Below are 17,252 nucleotides of genomic sequence, written 5' to 3'. Positions count from 1 at the left end.
GGGTTAAGAACCTACAAATAGAAATTTACTAAGACATGAAGATTCATAACAAATCTCAAAAAATGAAGCCAATGGAACATGCATTATGTGAATTATTTACAATAAATAAGAAAGTTAGACGTTACGTTGATTAACTTCAAGTGGATTAAATTGCGACAGTGACGTGGATTGGTTTGTGACAGTTATCTTTGTGCCTTGTCTTTTGAAGGTATAGCTATCTTTAGGCATAAGGAACTGTAAATACATAGAAGGCGCTAGTAAAGGTTCGAGGAGAGTTGATCCCACGACCTAGGTTCACCTTCATTAACCTCTAATTCCTTGCTTGCTTAGTCAAAAAAAATAAGGTGGAGTATCTAGTTGCACACCATCCATTACCAATTGTACTCCAACACTAAAAAATTCCCCACTGCATTCCAGGTGTATGATTGCATTCCAATAAAACAAATAAAAATGTTGTACTTTTGTTTTCCTTCTTTATCTTCAATCATCCTTACAAAATTATAGCGTGTTCATAAATTTGTGCAAAAGAGATTTGGCCGATTTTTTTTATCGAAGTCCTCAATAATTAAATATTTTAAAACAAAGAGGACATATTCAAAATAAGGAAAATGAACAAGCTGGTTATCCTAATGAAGTGCAACTTGTAGGTTAGAAAATAATTTTTTTTTTCTAAAGAAGTAATTTTTTATGATTTGAGTGCAACTAGTAGCTCCCTTTTGTAAATTTGTGATGCCTTCAGTACACATGCCATCTTGTTCACTATGTGAAACATGGAAAATTTGACATAAAAATTTGGCGGGCCAAGGCCCACGAATTTTAAAAATTGAACCGTTGAAATTCTTGATGTTCCCAGATTTGATGGCTTAGAGCTGTCAAATTTCTCTCATCCTTCATTAATTTGATAGTTTCGGCCCTTCGAAAAATAAAATTTGACAATGAAAAATTCGACACCAAGTCAATCTCTTGGTCCGTCGAATTTTATGAAATTTGATGGCCCAAGGCCATCAAATTTGGGCTTTTTTCACATTGTGACTATTCGTCAATTTAGATTCAATGAAATCTTAGATTGACTTTTATTTAAGTGAAAATTTCCTTTAGCTACACAAACTTTTACTTATAGAAACTCAAATAAAGAAAATATGCATCATTACAATCAAAGAGGTTTATAGAGTCTTTGTTTCCCTAATTATTGTTTTTGGTAGGTTTCTTAGTAGCTTTACATTCTCTTTTGAAATGCTCCTTTTACTACAGTTCCAATAACCATCTTTTTACTCTTGAGAAGTTTTCGACTTGCTTTTCCTTGATTCTGAACACATACGAATTTTTAATTTTTAATTTTTTGTCTTCTCAACACTCTGCTTCTTTCTTCTTCATTTACATCATTTTTCAATGTCACTATTGCCTTTCAAGTCTTTCTACGTGCTTCTTCACTTAGTATAACACCAACAACATCATCATATTTCAACGTACCAAAATCAAACCATCATTAGAATACCCTAATTATCCTGCAAATTAGACAAATTATTGAAGCCAAGTGAGGATTAGGTAAGGTGTCTTGTTCCTATAGGATAGGAACAGGGTCTACGTGTGGCACATTTTGGTTGTAGTTTAAACATGGTATGTTGCCATATAGAAGTGGGACAACGTGGATCATGACTCATTGAAGCTCCACTAAATGGTTATTGAATCCGGACTTTATTACAATACTCAAAACAAAACAAAGAAAACAAAATTCCCCTTAAGCTCTACCATCAAATTAGGAACCTAGCGGTACTCGTTGCGCAATGCTCTCCTAGTCTTTTGTTTTAATAAATTGGTCAATTTTGCCCGTTTCGATGAAGACAGTTGAAAATATCTTCTATATTAATGAAGGCTGCAGGCAGACTAGGAAAAGCCATGCCCACAACATTGACTTCAAATAGCCACCACACGGTCTTGCCTCATCAACTGTTTTTAATTTTATTTTAATTTTATGTGGAAGAGAGTTCTTTTGTCATCGCTTTTACTAGGAGCACATGTCCTTACCACAATTTATGTTTAAAATAAGAACAAATAATACTATTTTGTAAAATTTTCGATGCATGTTTATAATAAAATAGCATTTTTTATTTTTTTTTACAAAAGAAGTACCTCAAGTTCTTGCACTTACATTTGAGATATTTACGAAAAAGTGATTAATTTTTGACTATTTACGATTCTGATTCACTATTCATTTAATTACCAAAACGTGAACAATAATGAATTCGAAGGTTTTTCAAGTGACTATTTCACAGGTTTAAACCTGTAAAATAGTCACATTGTTCTGAGTTTTTATTTTTAATTTTTAAAAACGTGATTGTTCACATTTTGGTAATTAAAATGAACAATGAGCCAGAATGGTAAATAACTCATTTTCAGCTCACGAAATAGTTATTCACCATTTACATTAATGTAATTTTAAACTACCTGCTCTATTTTCCAATTTCTCTATTTTCCAAGTTTAGAAACTGTAGGTCTGTATTCCTCAAGATACACAGTTACCTTAGATACACTTTTATGGGGACGTGCAGTCGTGTATCCTAAGGTATACATATCTAAGATTCCCAAACTTGTCCCGTCAGGAAGTCAATTGAGTATGCCACATAGGTAGTCTTATCTCGATTCTTTAAATAAAGACAAGAAGAAAAACGTGTATGAAAGGGTAACTTTAGTTTCTTGTAGGTCGTTTTATACCTTCTATTATGGGCAATTATAAAAACACCCCACGAATTAATAAGGGCAACCCACATCATAGCAGAATTATTGTCTTATATGGGGTTAAAAGTTTCGGAATGAGCTTATTGTTGGTGACAATAATCTTTATGATGAGGAGATCATCCTCATTAAAAATTTGCCCATTCCAAAACTTTTTACTCCCATCAAAAATAATTCAAGAACAGTAAATCATCCATTTTTTTTCCTAAATCGGTTAGAAGTTTTAGAATGGGTTGATTTTTGGTGAGAATGAATTCCTCATCATAAAGATCATCCTTATAAAAAAATCAATTCATTCCCCAAATTTTAACCCATATAAAACAAAACAATTCAGTTATGGTGGGTTGCCTTTATTAATTCGTGAGGTACTATTATAATTACCCTTCTGTCATATCTTAAAAGTCGTCAAATTGACTCAAGATGCAGTTAAATCAACTTGTTTGACTGAATTTAAAATCGAGTCGAAACTCAACTAATTTCAAGTCGACTTGAGTCTAACACATGATTCGATCAACTCATTGACTCAAAGCAGATTTTGGCCAAGTTGATTCGGAAATTGTCCAAGTTCGGCTTAAAGCATTGTGGATTTATAAGTTATATTTAATATTCTTTTTAGGAAAATAGTAAATAAATAGAATTCAAAAGTTAAAAATATGTAATAACATCATCATACATATATATATATATATATATATGGGAGCGGTTCGGTAGCTTAAAAGTTTGCCAAACATTTTTTGTAAATCACTTTTGATGGGGTTAGAAGTTTGGAATAGGCTGATTTTTTTTGTGGATGATCTCTACGGTGAAGAGATAATCCTCACCAAAAATCAGCTCATTTTGAAACTTTTAACCCTAGTTTACAAGTTGAAGAATCGTGGACCATCCTATTTTTGTAAATCACTTTTCTAGGAAGATATCGAACCCTCATTTTGTTGCTAACCGGCATTGCGTCTTTATCTCACGTTCAACCAGGTGGGGTCCTATCACAATGCATCTTATTATAATACTTCATACCCGATACTCTAATAAAGACAAGATGAAATAACCGAGTTTGAAAACAATCTAGTTTTTACTTTTTCGTTTTGTTGGTAAAGGTGAAACCTTGACTTGATTTGATCATGGAAATGCTGAGGACACCAGGCTATGCTTTTCATCTCATTATAACTAGTCTTTCAAGTTTCCAGACTCTGAACAAACACAAAAATTTCATTGTGTCAAGAATTGAGAAATATCCTATCAATGGAGGATCTTCTGTTTCTTGTTTTAAGCTGCACCTTACTCATTTCCTTGTCAAAATTCTCAACTGCGACCGACACTCTAATTCCGACCCAACTCCTTAAAGATAATCAGACCTTAGTTTCCGCAGGCCAAACCTTTGAATTAGGCTTTTTCAGTCTTGGAAAATCCAATAACCGATACTTGGGAATATGGTTCAAGAACATACCAATTCAAACAGTTGTTTGGGTTGCGAACAGGAACAACCCACTTAATGATCCATCCGGACTGTTAAAGATCGACAGCCGTGGAAATCTCGTACTTGTCAATCAAACGAAAAGCATTATCTGGTCGTCTTCAAATCATTCAACTGCAAATATTCCAATTGCTCAGCTCTTGGACTCGGGGAATCTTGTTTTGAAATACCAAGGCAAGGATGATCCCCAGAGCTATATCTGGCAAAGCTTTGATTATCCGTCGGATACAATGTTACCAGACATGAAGCTGGGATACAACTTAAAAACTGGCATGAATTGGCATTTGACTCCTTGGAAGAGCCCCGTAGACCCTTCCCTAGCTGGTGATACATCTTTTGGCATAGATTCTAGTGGATTTCCTCAATTAGTTGTGCGTAAAGGATCTATCGAGCAGTATCGAACAGGGCCATGGAATGGGCTTCGATTTAGTGGCACGCCTGTGCTGAAGAAGAACTCCATCTTCAATCCAATTTTTGTTTCCAACAAGGAAGAGATGTATTATAAATATGAACAGATCGACAAATCTAGTATCTTGAGAGTTGTGTTGATGCCGTCGGGTTTGATTCAGCGTCTCATATGGAATGATCGAAATTTAGAGTGGAGTCTCCTTTACAATGTGCAAAAAGACCAATGTGATATTTATGGCCATTGTGGTGCTTATGGTATTTGTAACATCAATAATGCACCCGTTTGTGACTGTATAAATGGATTTACACCCAAATCTCCAAAAGATTGGGAACTGATTAATTGGTCAGGTGGGTGCATAAGGAGAAAACCATTGGATTGCAACAATACTAATAGAAATAATGGGTTTGTGAAATTTTCATCAGTGAAATTGCCAGATGCATCAGGCTGGTGGATGAACAAAAGCATGAGTCTTGAGGAATGCAAGTTGGTCTGCTTGAACAATTGTTCTTGTACTGCTTATGCTAATTCCGATATTAGAGGAGATGGCAGCGGCTGTTTCTTATGGTTTGGGGATTTGGTTGATATTACCCAATTCACGACGGGTGGGCAAGATCTCCATATTCGGATGGCAGCTTCAGAATCAGGTATAAAAATTGAATATCAATAATCCTCCTTGTGTTCTGTGTTATTCTTTTTTATCTTTTATTGTTTTCTTGACCAACTTGGGGGTTCACTATTGCAAAATGAAGCTTTTTCTTCTGTTAATTTTACAAAATGAATCTTAGAATGTATAATATTTGTTTAGACATCGTTAATTTAATATCGAAATATTTTATTTGATGTGTTTCAATGTACATATGGAGAAACATTCTGAAACGTTCCAAAATATTTGAATTTCAGCAAAACGAAATAAATCTTGTACATTTCAATCAACAAGGGTCATGGACCATTTCAAAACAAACTGAAATTAAACATTAAAGAATTTTGCAATATTTTAATCATATGTTCTGAAAAACTTAAATGTAATGCCTAAAATTTAATTCGTGTCAAGGTAAGTAGTACTAAATGTTGTGTATCCCTGCTCATGTGCCAGCTGCCAGACATTCAGATATACAAGAAGGTCTTGTGACAGTCTGGCATACTAAGGAGAAGGAATTGCATATGCATTTATAGTGAATCAATGAGTTGAGTCAATTAGGCACTAAGTAAAAGAAAAAAAAAAAAAAAAAAGATTCAGTCAATTAGTCGTCGATTTGGATCTAGGTAGCGTTGAATAGTGAGATATGATTAAAATATTAGAACTCTAGCCTGACTATGTCAATCAGGGTTCTAGGCAGGCCAGGGGGAGGGAAAATGGTTATAAACGGGTACCTCATGTCTTCCCTCAACGTGGCACACCCAGAAGCTTAGTAAGACTGGGAGCCTGATTATTTCAGTCATGCTAGTCCTACGCTTCATATTACCATCTTAAATTAAATAAACTAGTGACGCAAATGCTAGCGTGACTAACTAGTGACACAAATGCTAGCGTGACTAACTTAATTAGTCACACTCCCACCCTCAATAAGGCTTGTTGAGTCCACATGGACTGCCACTTTGGTTTAATAACCTTAGTCCTCTTGTGTTCACGGTCTAGCTCAAATATATGAAAATTTCAAAAAAGAAAAAATATTTTTTACTTGATCGAAGCTTTTGAAAATGGATAGGGTAAAATATTACTCCTTTTTCTTCTTTTTTTTTTTCATTAACTTCTTATAAATCTGTGTTCTACATCCCTGTGGCATCCAATCATGTATTTAGACGCCACAAATTTATTCATTTATTTTTTATCGATAAGCCTATTTTTAATGAGTTCAAGAACTCGATAGTGGTGAGATATGAACCCAGGTCTCTGGGTCTGGTATCATCATCGAGAGACTTTACCAACTAAACTAGTTGTCACTGCAATTATGGGTAGTCACATTACTTTTCGGACTAATATAGTCGGGAAACTGTTTTCCTTAGACAAACTCATGTGACATTTAATTTTATTACGGCGACAGGCAAAGAGATAAATGTTGATTCCAACAAGAAGACGAAAAGAGTTGCTGGGGTTATATCTGTATTAGTTGTTGTGGGGATGCTTACATTGGGTTTGATCATCTGTTGTATCATTAGGAAGACCAAGACAAAGCTGAAAGGTAGGTTCCTCTTGATCATAATTACCTTGCATTGATGGTACACTCTTCATATTCAAGTAGATGTCGTATATGGACCACAGGTCAAGGACATTCACCATGTGAAAATTCGACGTCAAGGTTTGTCGAATTTATTCCATGCTTCCCTCGGATGTGATAAACATCATATCTATCATTTGGGGGATGGGAACTAGCTTAGATATTTTATCTTACCAAATCATGTGGGAAAGGAAAGATTGTTTAAAAACCGGACCATAACATGTTTTGGAAGTATTACTGATTTTGGTAATTCCGATAGAAAAATCAAAGATTTTTACAAGGATTAAGGCGAGATTAAAAGTGATGGATTAAAGAGGAGGTTTGATACTTTGATAGATTAAAATAGTGTACCATAGAGGTTGTAGAGCGTGAAGATGACTGGTTTTTTTACCATTGTTTCTCCCAAAACCAGTCATCTTTAGACCTCTCGAGTTACAGTTTTTACCCTCCTCCTCAATCTCAAGATCATTCTACACTACCCAATTTACCGATAAAAAAATGGATTGTTCTATTTCAAAATTAAGATTCTATCTACTTCAACATTCAAACCCCGAGAAAAGCATAGGATTTGTGAACTATAAAATGAAAATGATGACTTATTTTGAGAATTTTGGATAGAAAAGTCGAGGGCTTCTACATAGTCAAGTGGAGGTTGAAAACGATGGATTAAAGATAACATTTTATAGATTAAAATAATTTACCATAGAAATTGTAGAGCTTGAAGATTGTTCGGTTGTTTGGGAAAGAAAATGTTGATTATTTTATACATTCAAATTTCAATAGGACTATTATTTTGTCCAATAAAATAAATCAAACACATATCTCAAACAATCATTCATAAACAAAAACCTAGTTCAAGTTATCGTTACTTACCTTATGCCATCGTTAAACCTTTAATCCAATGCTTTTGAAAATGTTCCCTTTAACCTCCTCTTTCCTCATGCTTTACAAAACCTCAATCGGATTGGTCTTTTCTTCTAAACTCACTTTTTCTCTTTTCTCTATTTGGATTTGTTGAGTTTTTGTAATCAATGGATATCACTTCCTTTATCTCAACGTTTTGTATCATTTCAACAACCTTAATATGAGACTAGCCAATCCCTTTTATAGATGAAGGTTGAGGGTCTAGATTAATTCTTTTAATAGGTTTTTCTATCCAGTAAGATCTCCTACTAATTCCTTAAAGAATATAATTCTAATGATATCGGGTTTTCATTTAAAATAAACATCTATTATATTATAGAATTCACATGCAATTTAGAAAATAAAACCATGGAGGTCAATGAGGTCGAAATGTCACATGGGTTCTAACATTCTGTCACTTGGCCCACTAGACCGATTGTGTTAATAGTGAATTTCAAAAAATTTTAAAAATTGACTAAACTTTAGGATTTTATAATAAAAATTTTTTTTATGTGATCACGACTTTTAAAATTATCAATATTTCTAATATTTAATTGGATTCCTTAATGCCATATTTTGATTAAATATTAATGTGAGTCATGGTAATAGGTCATTTATGGCATACTTCCTTGCATGTATCACGCTATCAATACCCTCTCTGATATAATCTTTAATTGTGCCCTTTCATTTTTTCTTGTCAAGACATTTCTTGTATTACTTAAATATAAACAAAATATGCATAATATAATTAGAAATAAGAAATAAGTGAAAACAAACTTTATTTAGTATTAATGTTAATGTTAATTACATAACCATTTCAAAGTAATATATTCTATATAAATAAAATATTTCCTTAAAAGACCCATCTTGGTAACATATTCTCTGTAAACTTTTGGTGATAACCTTTTTATTAATGGATCAGCTATTATTTGGGTGATACTAATATTTTCTAATGACAGTAACTGTTTCTTGATTTTTTCTCTAAGTACCAAGTACTTGAATTTGATGTCTATTTCAATATTTTTCATTCTTAGAAAAAAACACAGATGCGATATTATCACAATATATTTTCAATGACCTGACTATAAAGTCGACAACCTTAAGTTCTAAGATAAATTTCACAATCAAAGAGCATGAATTGTAGTCTTAAAACATGTCACGAATTCATCTTTCATAGTGGATGAAAAAGTAATGCTCTACTTCATGCTCCTCCATGAGATAACTCTTTTTATTAGTAGAAATACGAAATTTGATGTTGACTTTCTACTATCAAAGTATCCAGCAAAATCTGAATTTGAGTACTCGTCACATTTAGATGATCTAATCTCCTATAAGTCAACATATAGTATTTCGTCCCTTATAGATATCTTAGAAACTTATTTGCAATTTTCCAATGATCTATTCTTGAATTATTTTGATATCTTTTTAACATTCCAACTACAAAATTGATATTTGGTTTGGTATAGGTCTAAGCATACATCAAACTCCCAATAGCTGAAGCGTATTGAATATCTTTCAACTGTTCCCTTTTTAAATCATTATGCGAACAGTGTATCAAGTTGAACTTGTCTCTTTTCTCGATAGGTGTGTCACCATTAAAATAAGATTGCATATTATATCTCTTTAAGACTTTTTTTATATCACCTTTATGAGACAATCTTAATAATTCTTGAGATCAATTCTTAATAATTTCTATGCCAATGACATATGTTATCTCACCCATATCAACTATCTTAAAATTCTTAGTGAGATAATTGTTGGTTCCGTGCAACAAACCAAGATCAATACTATTTAACAAAATATCATCCACATACAGAACTAACATAATAAATTTGTTCCCACTGATTTTCAGATATATATACTGGTCAACAGTGTTTTTCTTAAATCCGAATGAGTTAATGATATTATTAAACTTTATGTACTATAGCTTTGTAACTTATTTAAGTTCGTAAATAGATTTCTTAAGCTGCAAGCTAAACTTTTTTTTTTCTGTGTATCCTTCGGATTGTTCCATGTATATTTTTTCATCTAAACTCCCATTTAAGAAAGTCATTTTCACATCTATCTGGTGTAACTCCAAATCATAATGAATCACCAATGTAATGATTTTAAGTGAGTTTTTCTTTGAAATTGAAGAGAAAGTCTCCATGTAATCAATGCCTTCCTTTTAGGTAAATCCTTTGGCCACAAATTTGACTTTAAATCATTTGATATTGTCTTTTGCTCTATAGTTGATTTTGAAGACTCATTTATAATCGATTTTCTTATATTTAGGAGGTAATTCGACAAGATTACAAATACAGTTTGGTCCATAGATTTTAACTCTTCTTTCATGGAATCGATCCATTTGAAAGAATCATTACTTTTCATTGTTGTATAAACATAATCGAATTTTTATTTATCCCAATATCAAAGTCAGATTCTTGTCGATACACCACGTAATCATCTAAAATGACAGGTCTTCTTACTCTAAAAGATCTTTTTAGAACTATCAGTGGTGAATCTTCAATTATAATGGTTGAGTCTTGATGGAGTGGTAAGCCAACTTGTTCTAACTATTGTCCATTCTCCTCAAGTTGTTGAATATTTTAAGAATTAGAAGTTTTATGAAGATCAAGAGGTGGTAGGATATTTACTCTTATTTTTTTGAGAGTTATTTTATGTGATTCGACAATCCCACCAATCTCATCATTTTTCAAGAATCTAACATGTTTAGTTTCAACTATTCTCGTTCTGTGGTTAGAGCAAAAAAAATTGTATATTTTATTTTTCTAGATAACCAATGAAATATCCAGATATAGTCTTGGGATCTAATTTCTTTTCTTGTGGGTTATGGATCTTTGCTTCTATTGGACAACCCCAAATATGTAAGTGTCTTAAATTGGATTTCTTACCAATCTATAACTTGAATGGAGTTTTAGGAACTGCTTTATTGAGAATTCTATTTAAGATGTACATTATGGTCTTTAATACTTCTCCCCACAAGAATTTTGGAACTATTAAATGACTCAACATACTTTTGATTATATCCATAAATGTATGATTACACTTTTTAGTTACACCATTTTGTTGAGGTGTTCCAAACATTGTATATTATGCACAAATACCTAGTTTTTCTAAGAGTTTAGCAAAAGGGTCAGGGTTCTAACTTGATTAATTAAATCTACCATAATATTCACCTATTTTATCTAACCTAATTATTTTAACCTTTTTGTCTAACTACCTTTTTATCTCAATTAGAAATATATGGAGGATGTTCACAAACTGAGATTTTTCATGAATTAGATAAATATAGTCAAAGCTAGAGAAATCGTCTATAAAGATGATGAAATGTTTTTCTCTACTCTAACATGTAGTGGAAAAAGGTTTACAAATATTAGTATGTATGATCTTAAGAAATTCTTTACTTCTTGTGACTCATTTTTTAGTATGTTTTGTTTACTTTCTTTTGATGTAATTCACACATACCAAGAAATCTATAAAGTCCAAATTATCTAAAATTTTGTTCTTCACTCATCTCTCTATCCTAGCATTGGAGATGTGTCCTAGATGTTTATGTCATAAGATTGAGGAATTTTCATTAATCAAGTTACATTTCAAACCATTATTTGAATGTAAAAAAAAAATAACGATCAGGTATAATCATAATTTAAATTTATTTTATATAAACCATCAATTAAAATCCCAGATCCAATAATAACTTTAATTATCTACATTTAATTCATAACATACAAAAGAAATATGTATACCTTTCTTTTTGAAACAACTTTATGTTTTGCATAGTCTTTTTTATGTGTCTCGTCTTGTTATAAAAGTAGCACTTGATACCATTGTTGTACTTTCTTTTAGCTTGACTTGCATTTCCAAGCAATTTATATTTTCTTGATGAATTCTTTTTTTATTTCCTTATTTCTTTTTTACTTCTTTAGTCATTACAAAAGTAGACTATTACCCTTCTTGTATCAATAATTGTAACATTATTATTCTTTAATGTCACCCCGATGACCAAATTTAATATAATTACAAAACTTATAAATGTTGCTAATTAAAACCATTTTGACAACTACAAAACTAAGAAATTTATGTTTATCTAAATTGTTCAATAATATTTACTAGATTGGCTAAATCAGATTTTAATGTTTCACTAACATGATATGATATAAGGTTTTTGATAATAAAAGTCCAATGTCAAAATTAAGGTTCAATTGATCAAGAATCCTAAAATAAAATATCAATTTATTTTATCTTAATCTTAAACTAAAACAAAACAATGCCAATAATCAAAATTTGAACCATATACACATTACATCAAAATCCTAAAATCGAAATTGACAACTTAATATACATGTGTTAACCGGATTGCAAATTAAACATACATGCATAAACGTTGGGAATTAAATATATATGTAAACTAAAAATTTGAAAATTAACATATATGTACAATCGAAGTTAGAAATTAAATATATATGTAAAATCAAAATTGAAAATTAACATACATGTAAAACCAAAATTGAAAATTAAATATACATACAAAATTGAAATTAGAAATTAACATACATGTAAAACCAAAGTTAAAAATTAAATATACATGTACAATTGAAATTAGAAATGAACATACATGTAAAACCAAAATTAAAAATCAAATATACATTTAAAATCAAAATTAGAAATTAACATACATGTAAAACCGAAGTTAGAAATTAAATATACATGTAAAACCAAAATTGAAAATCAAATATACATGTAAAACCGACTTGGAAATTAACATACATGTAAAACAAAAATTAAAAATCAAATATACATGTAAAATAGAATTAAAAATTAACATACATGTAAAATCAAAATTCCAATTCCAATAATAAATAATAAAAATAAATAAATAAAATTATATATATACATGTAAAAGAAAACTATGAAAAACCCAACAATTGTAGTTACATAGTGAGTCCAAGAAATTTTCATAAGAATTTTATAAGTAATTAAATTCTTTTATCTATGAATGGTAGCCAAGTTATGGAGATTCAAAACTTACATTCTGATACAACAAGTTGATTATTTTATGCATTCAAATCTCTAATACGACTATTATTTTGTCTCAATAGAATCAATCAAACACATCTTAAACAATCATTCATGAATAAAAACTTAGTTCAAGTTATCGTTACATACCTTGTGCCATCGCTAAACCTTTAATCCAAGGCTTTTGAAGATGTTCCCTTTAGTCTCCTCTTTCCTTATATTTTGGAAAACCTTAATTGGATTGATCTTATCTTCTATACTCACCTTATCCCCTCTCTCTAATTGGATTGGTTGAATTTTTGTGATCGATGGATATCATTTCGTTTACCTCAACGGTTTCAACGTTTCGTGTCCTTTCAACAACCCTAATATGGGGTTAGCAAGGGCCTAGATTAATTCTTTTTGTAGACTTCCTATCCATCAAGTCTCCTACTAATTCCTTAAAGAATATAATTCTAATGATATTGGGTTTCAATTTAAAATTGATATCTATTATATTATAGAATCCACGTGTAATTTAGGAACTAAAACCGTGGAAGTCAATGGACCTGACCTAGATCAATAAGGCCAAATCGTCACATGAGTTATAACAAAAAATTGATATTTTGTTAGAGGTTGAAGACGTCAACATTTATGATCATTTTTCATATGTCAATAATAGAAGACCGTGGTCAAGGAGAAAAAATTTCCAGTTTGGAAAAAAAATATTATTCCTCAATATGATAAATTTAGTAGTCGGTCATAAAATTAGTTTAAACTATGTTAGTCCAGTAATTTTCAAAAAAAACCTTGTGTTACTTTGATAATTTTCCCTTACACTAACTTATTTTTGTGGATGACCTATGGCATTTCATTCGTACATGATCCTACTAGATGTAGCACATATGGTAGGGTGGGGTTGATATTTAATCCTACTGTTCAAAGGCATCTATTCACTCAAAACTTAGACCTTATAGAATAATATTTATCATGCATACAGTCTGATTGCTATGAACGAATCTGATTTATTTTTCTTAATGAGGAAATCTCACAAGTTTGTTAATTGAATGGCAATGGCTCTTTATGGTTTGTGTGCATACCCAACTTTCAGATGTGTCATTTACCCAAGTATGACTATTTAATGGAAAAAACCTAAAAGATATTCCAAGGAATCACATTTGCATGATTAAAAAAATTTGGCCCTCTAAGAAAAGTCCAGATATCATATGATTAAAGTCACTTTCTTTCTCATTTTGCAAAAGATGATCAATTATTATCATGGCAAATAACTCAGGCAATGAAGAAAACAAGCAAAACAAAGATTACACTGGTGAAAACCCAAGAGGGGAGCTGGAGTTACCATTCTTTGATTTCGTTACGATCACAAATGCCACTAATAACTTCTCTTTTGATAATAAGCTTGGAGAGGGTGGGTTTGGTCCTGTTTATAAGGTATCCTATTACATGGATCAGATCAAATAATGCTGAAACTTATACATACTGAATGTTTCTCATAAACATGTTCACCTATGATAATCTTTAGGGTGAGCTACTAACAGGACAAGAAATAGCGGTGAAGAGGCTCTCAAAAGATTCTGGGCAAGGCCTCAATGAGTTTAAGAACGAGGTTATGTTGATTGTGAAACTTCAACATCGGAATCTAGTTAGGCTTCTGGGGTGTTGCATTGAAAGGGAAGAAAAGATGTTAATCTACGAGTACATGCCGAACAAAAGTTTAGACTTCTTTATATTTGGTTTGGCCCTCTCTTGACACTTTACATATTTGACTTAATTTTGTTGTTTGTTTAGTAGAGTTTGAACAGATAAGCTTAACTTTTTGTAAACTGGTCAGATCAAGCAAGATATGCTTTATTGAGTTGGCAAAGGTGCTTTGACATTGTAGTAGGCATAGCTCAAGGACTTCTTTATCTTCATAGAGATTCAAGACTGAGAATTGTCCATAGGGATCTTAAGGCCAGCAATGTTTTACTAGACAGTGAGATGATCCCCAAAATTTCAGATTTCGGCATGGCAAGAAGTTTTGGAGGAAACCAGATTGAAGCAGTAACAGCAAGGGTGGTTGGAACATAGTAAATACAATTCTTTCAAACAATAAAAAACTACCATGAAATTAAACTATTTCTATGGATCCTTTTTTCATTGTTTACAGCAATTTTTCTTTTGATGGTTTCATGCAGTGGTTATATGTCACCAGAGTATGCAATAGACGGTCTATTTTCAATGAAATCTGACGTCTTTAGCTTCGGAGTTTTAGTGTTGGAGATAATAAGTGGCAAGAAGAACAGAGGGTTTGATCATCCTGATCATGATCTAAATCTCCTTGGACATGTAAGTGTACAAAAGAATGTCCTTCCATCCTCTTCTAAACTAAATTTGAATTTTTAAAATTTTTTTTTTATGAGTAAAAGGTCAATATGTTTGATTTTTTTTTTCAAGGCATGGAGACTATGGAATGAAGGCAAAGCCTTGGAACTAGTTGATGTGTTGATGGAGGATGGGTTACCTGAGTCTCAAGTGTTGAGATACATCCAAGTGGGTCTTTTATGTGTTCAACAGCGCCCGGAAGACAGGCCGAGCATGTCATCTGTTGTGTTAATGTTAGGTAGTGACACTGCAATCATGCCCCAACCGAAACAACCTGGTTTTTACAATGAAAGGACTCTCATTGGGGAAGACTCATCATCAACCGGGAAAAGGTGGTCTACAAATGAGGGAACTGTTTCAGTTTTAGTGGGCCGATAGATTGTTTTGCCACCCATATTTATCAGTACTAAGCTCACAAACTGTATCATTTTAGATACAGTTTAGATATGTATTCTTGTGATAAGTTCTTATTCTGGATAGAGTAACATTCTATATCTGTGAAATGGGAAGCTTGAGAACATTTGAATTTTTAAAAGTAAGCAAATAAAAATCACAAATCAAATAGTATGGGTGAAAATACGAGAAGGGATATTATTGTTATTACAATTGATAAGTTTGGGGGCCCAATTCAAAACCAATTGGCAATGAGTGGAGAGTAGGAGCTTATAAAGAGAGAAACAAGGCAATGAATGTCCGATATAAGAGTAAAGTTAACATGTCCCCGCAAGTGTGGATTGGACTGGGTAAAGCATGCGGAGATATTAACTGAGTGACGTGTATAATTCCTAAATGTTGGCAAATATCCCAATATTCCATACGGTTCCTAAACTGTAAAATAAGCATAAAAATCAAATAAAAATATAGAATCACATAAAAAGTATCAAACAAACCAAACTTAAATAAAAATAACTAAAATACTCTAAAATTAACAAAATATTATATTTAAAAGTGGTTAATTCGTAAGTATAAAACCCACTCATCAATGTGGAGGAGAAAAATGCCCGCCAGATACCATGATAAGTTTAGGGGTCCAACTCAAAACCAATTGGCAATGAGTGGAAATGCCCAATAGCTTATAAAAAGAGAGAGAGACAAGGCAATGAGTGTCCGATGTGGGACTAAACTGATCAGTAACAATAGCACAATGAGATAAAATTTCAAAATATTTATGTACTCATATCTTTACCTTACTATCCCTTCTATTTTAAAATATTCATTCAATTCAATATTTTATATTTTTGAAAGATGCATAAATATATTGAGAGCTGTTATTAGAATCCCAACTTTTACTTATTACACCCCAATTTCTTAAATTATTTATCAAATTCCCAAGATTAAACACACCCCTTCAAACATTACATTGGTTTGGCTCAAATTATAATCCCAACGTGACAACATTATAACACCCATTTAAACAATTTCAGTTATTGTTTACAATTATGGTTAGGCTCATACAAAATCCTAAAACCTAAAAATAAAATCTAGCAAAACCAAAGTGAGAGAGCTTCAAGTATTGGCGCCCCAACTTTTAGTTATTCTCAACCATTTTTCACTTATTTTTAATTGTGTGGTAATAAGTAAAAGTTGGGTGCTAATTGTAGCCCTCGTATTTTAAAGAGTGTGATTTTCTGACTCCCGCCTCTGACATACTCCCTCATGCTCTCCTGTTGTGGCATGTGCTAGAACCATAGATGTTTCCTTGGGATGCACAACTGCACATCCCCAAAAATATGTGCAATTGTGTATCCCAAGGAAAAATCTATGATTTTAGCACAAGCCACATCTAGAGAGTATGGGTGAGTATGTTAGAGGGCGGGAGTCAGAAAATCATTATTCTTTTTAAAATGCTAATGATAAATTGACTTGCAAAACTAATGCTCATGACATGATATGTGCACATAATCATAAATCTTTTTTACTTTTGTATCCCGAAGAAAAAGATCTATGGTTTTGTACTCTACCACGTCAAGAGTGTCAATTTTGCATGTCAGTTTATCGCGAATCTTCTTAAAAACGTTTATTCATATATATAAAACACCCGATCAAAGGTTTCTAGATATCAATACAGATTTTATAAGAAACATTTAGATATTCCCTCCACATTTTGGTGAATATTAGAGATACCCCTGTTTTTGAA

At 32.0% G+C, this 17,252-nt stretch overlaps 1 protein-coding gene across 1 annotated transcript; it reads left to right on the top strand.

Moving 5' to 3' along the window:
• The first annotated feature begins 3,887 nt into the window (after nucleotides 1-3,887).
• Nucleotides 3,888-15,667, top strand: LOC147387360 (G-type lectin S-receptor-like serine/threonine-protein kinase At4g27290). The gene is made up of 7 exons (XM_086421567.1): nucleotides 3,888-5,257; nucleotides 6,656-6,821; nucleotides 14,005-14,182; nucleotides 14,274-14,484; nucleotides 14,583-14,820; nucleotides 14,929-15,079; nucleotides 15,188-15,667. Exons 1-7 carry the CDS (start codon nucleotides 3,973-3,975, stop codon nucleotides 15,491-15,493), a joined length of 2,535 nt encoding a protein of 844 aa, XP_086277693.1. The 5' UTR covers nucleotides 3,888-3,972; the 3' UTR covers nucleotides 15,494-15,667.
• The last annotated feature ends 1,585 nt before the right edge of the window (nucleotides 15,668-17,252 follow it).

Source organism: Akebia trifoliata, chromosome 13 (genome assembly GCF_017979445.1).
Source record: "Akebia trifoliata isolate Shusen 1 chromosome 13, ASM1797944v1, whole genome shotgun sequence".
Lineage (NCBI taxonomy): Eukaryota > Viridiplantae > Streptophyta > Magnoliopsida > Ranunculales > Lardizabalaceae > Akebia > Akebia trifoliata.
This window is presented reverse-complemented; position numbering and strand designations above follow the sequence as displayed.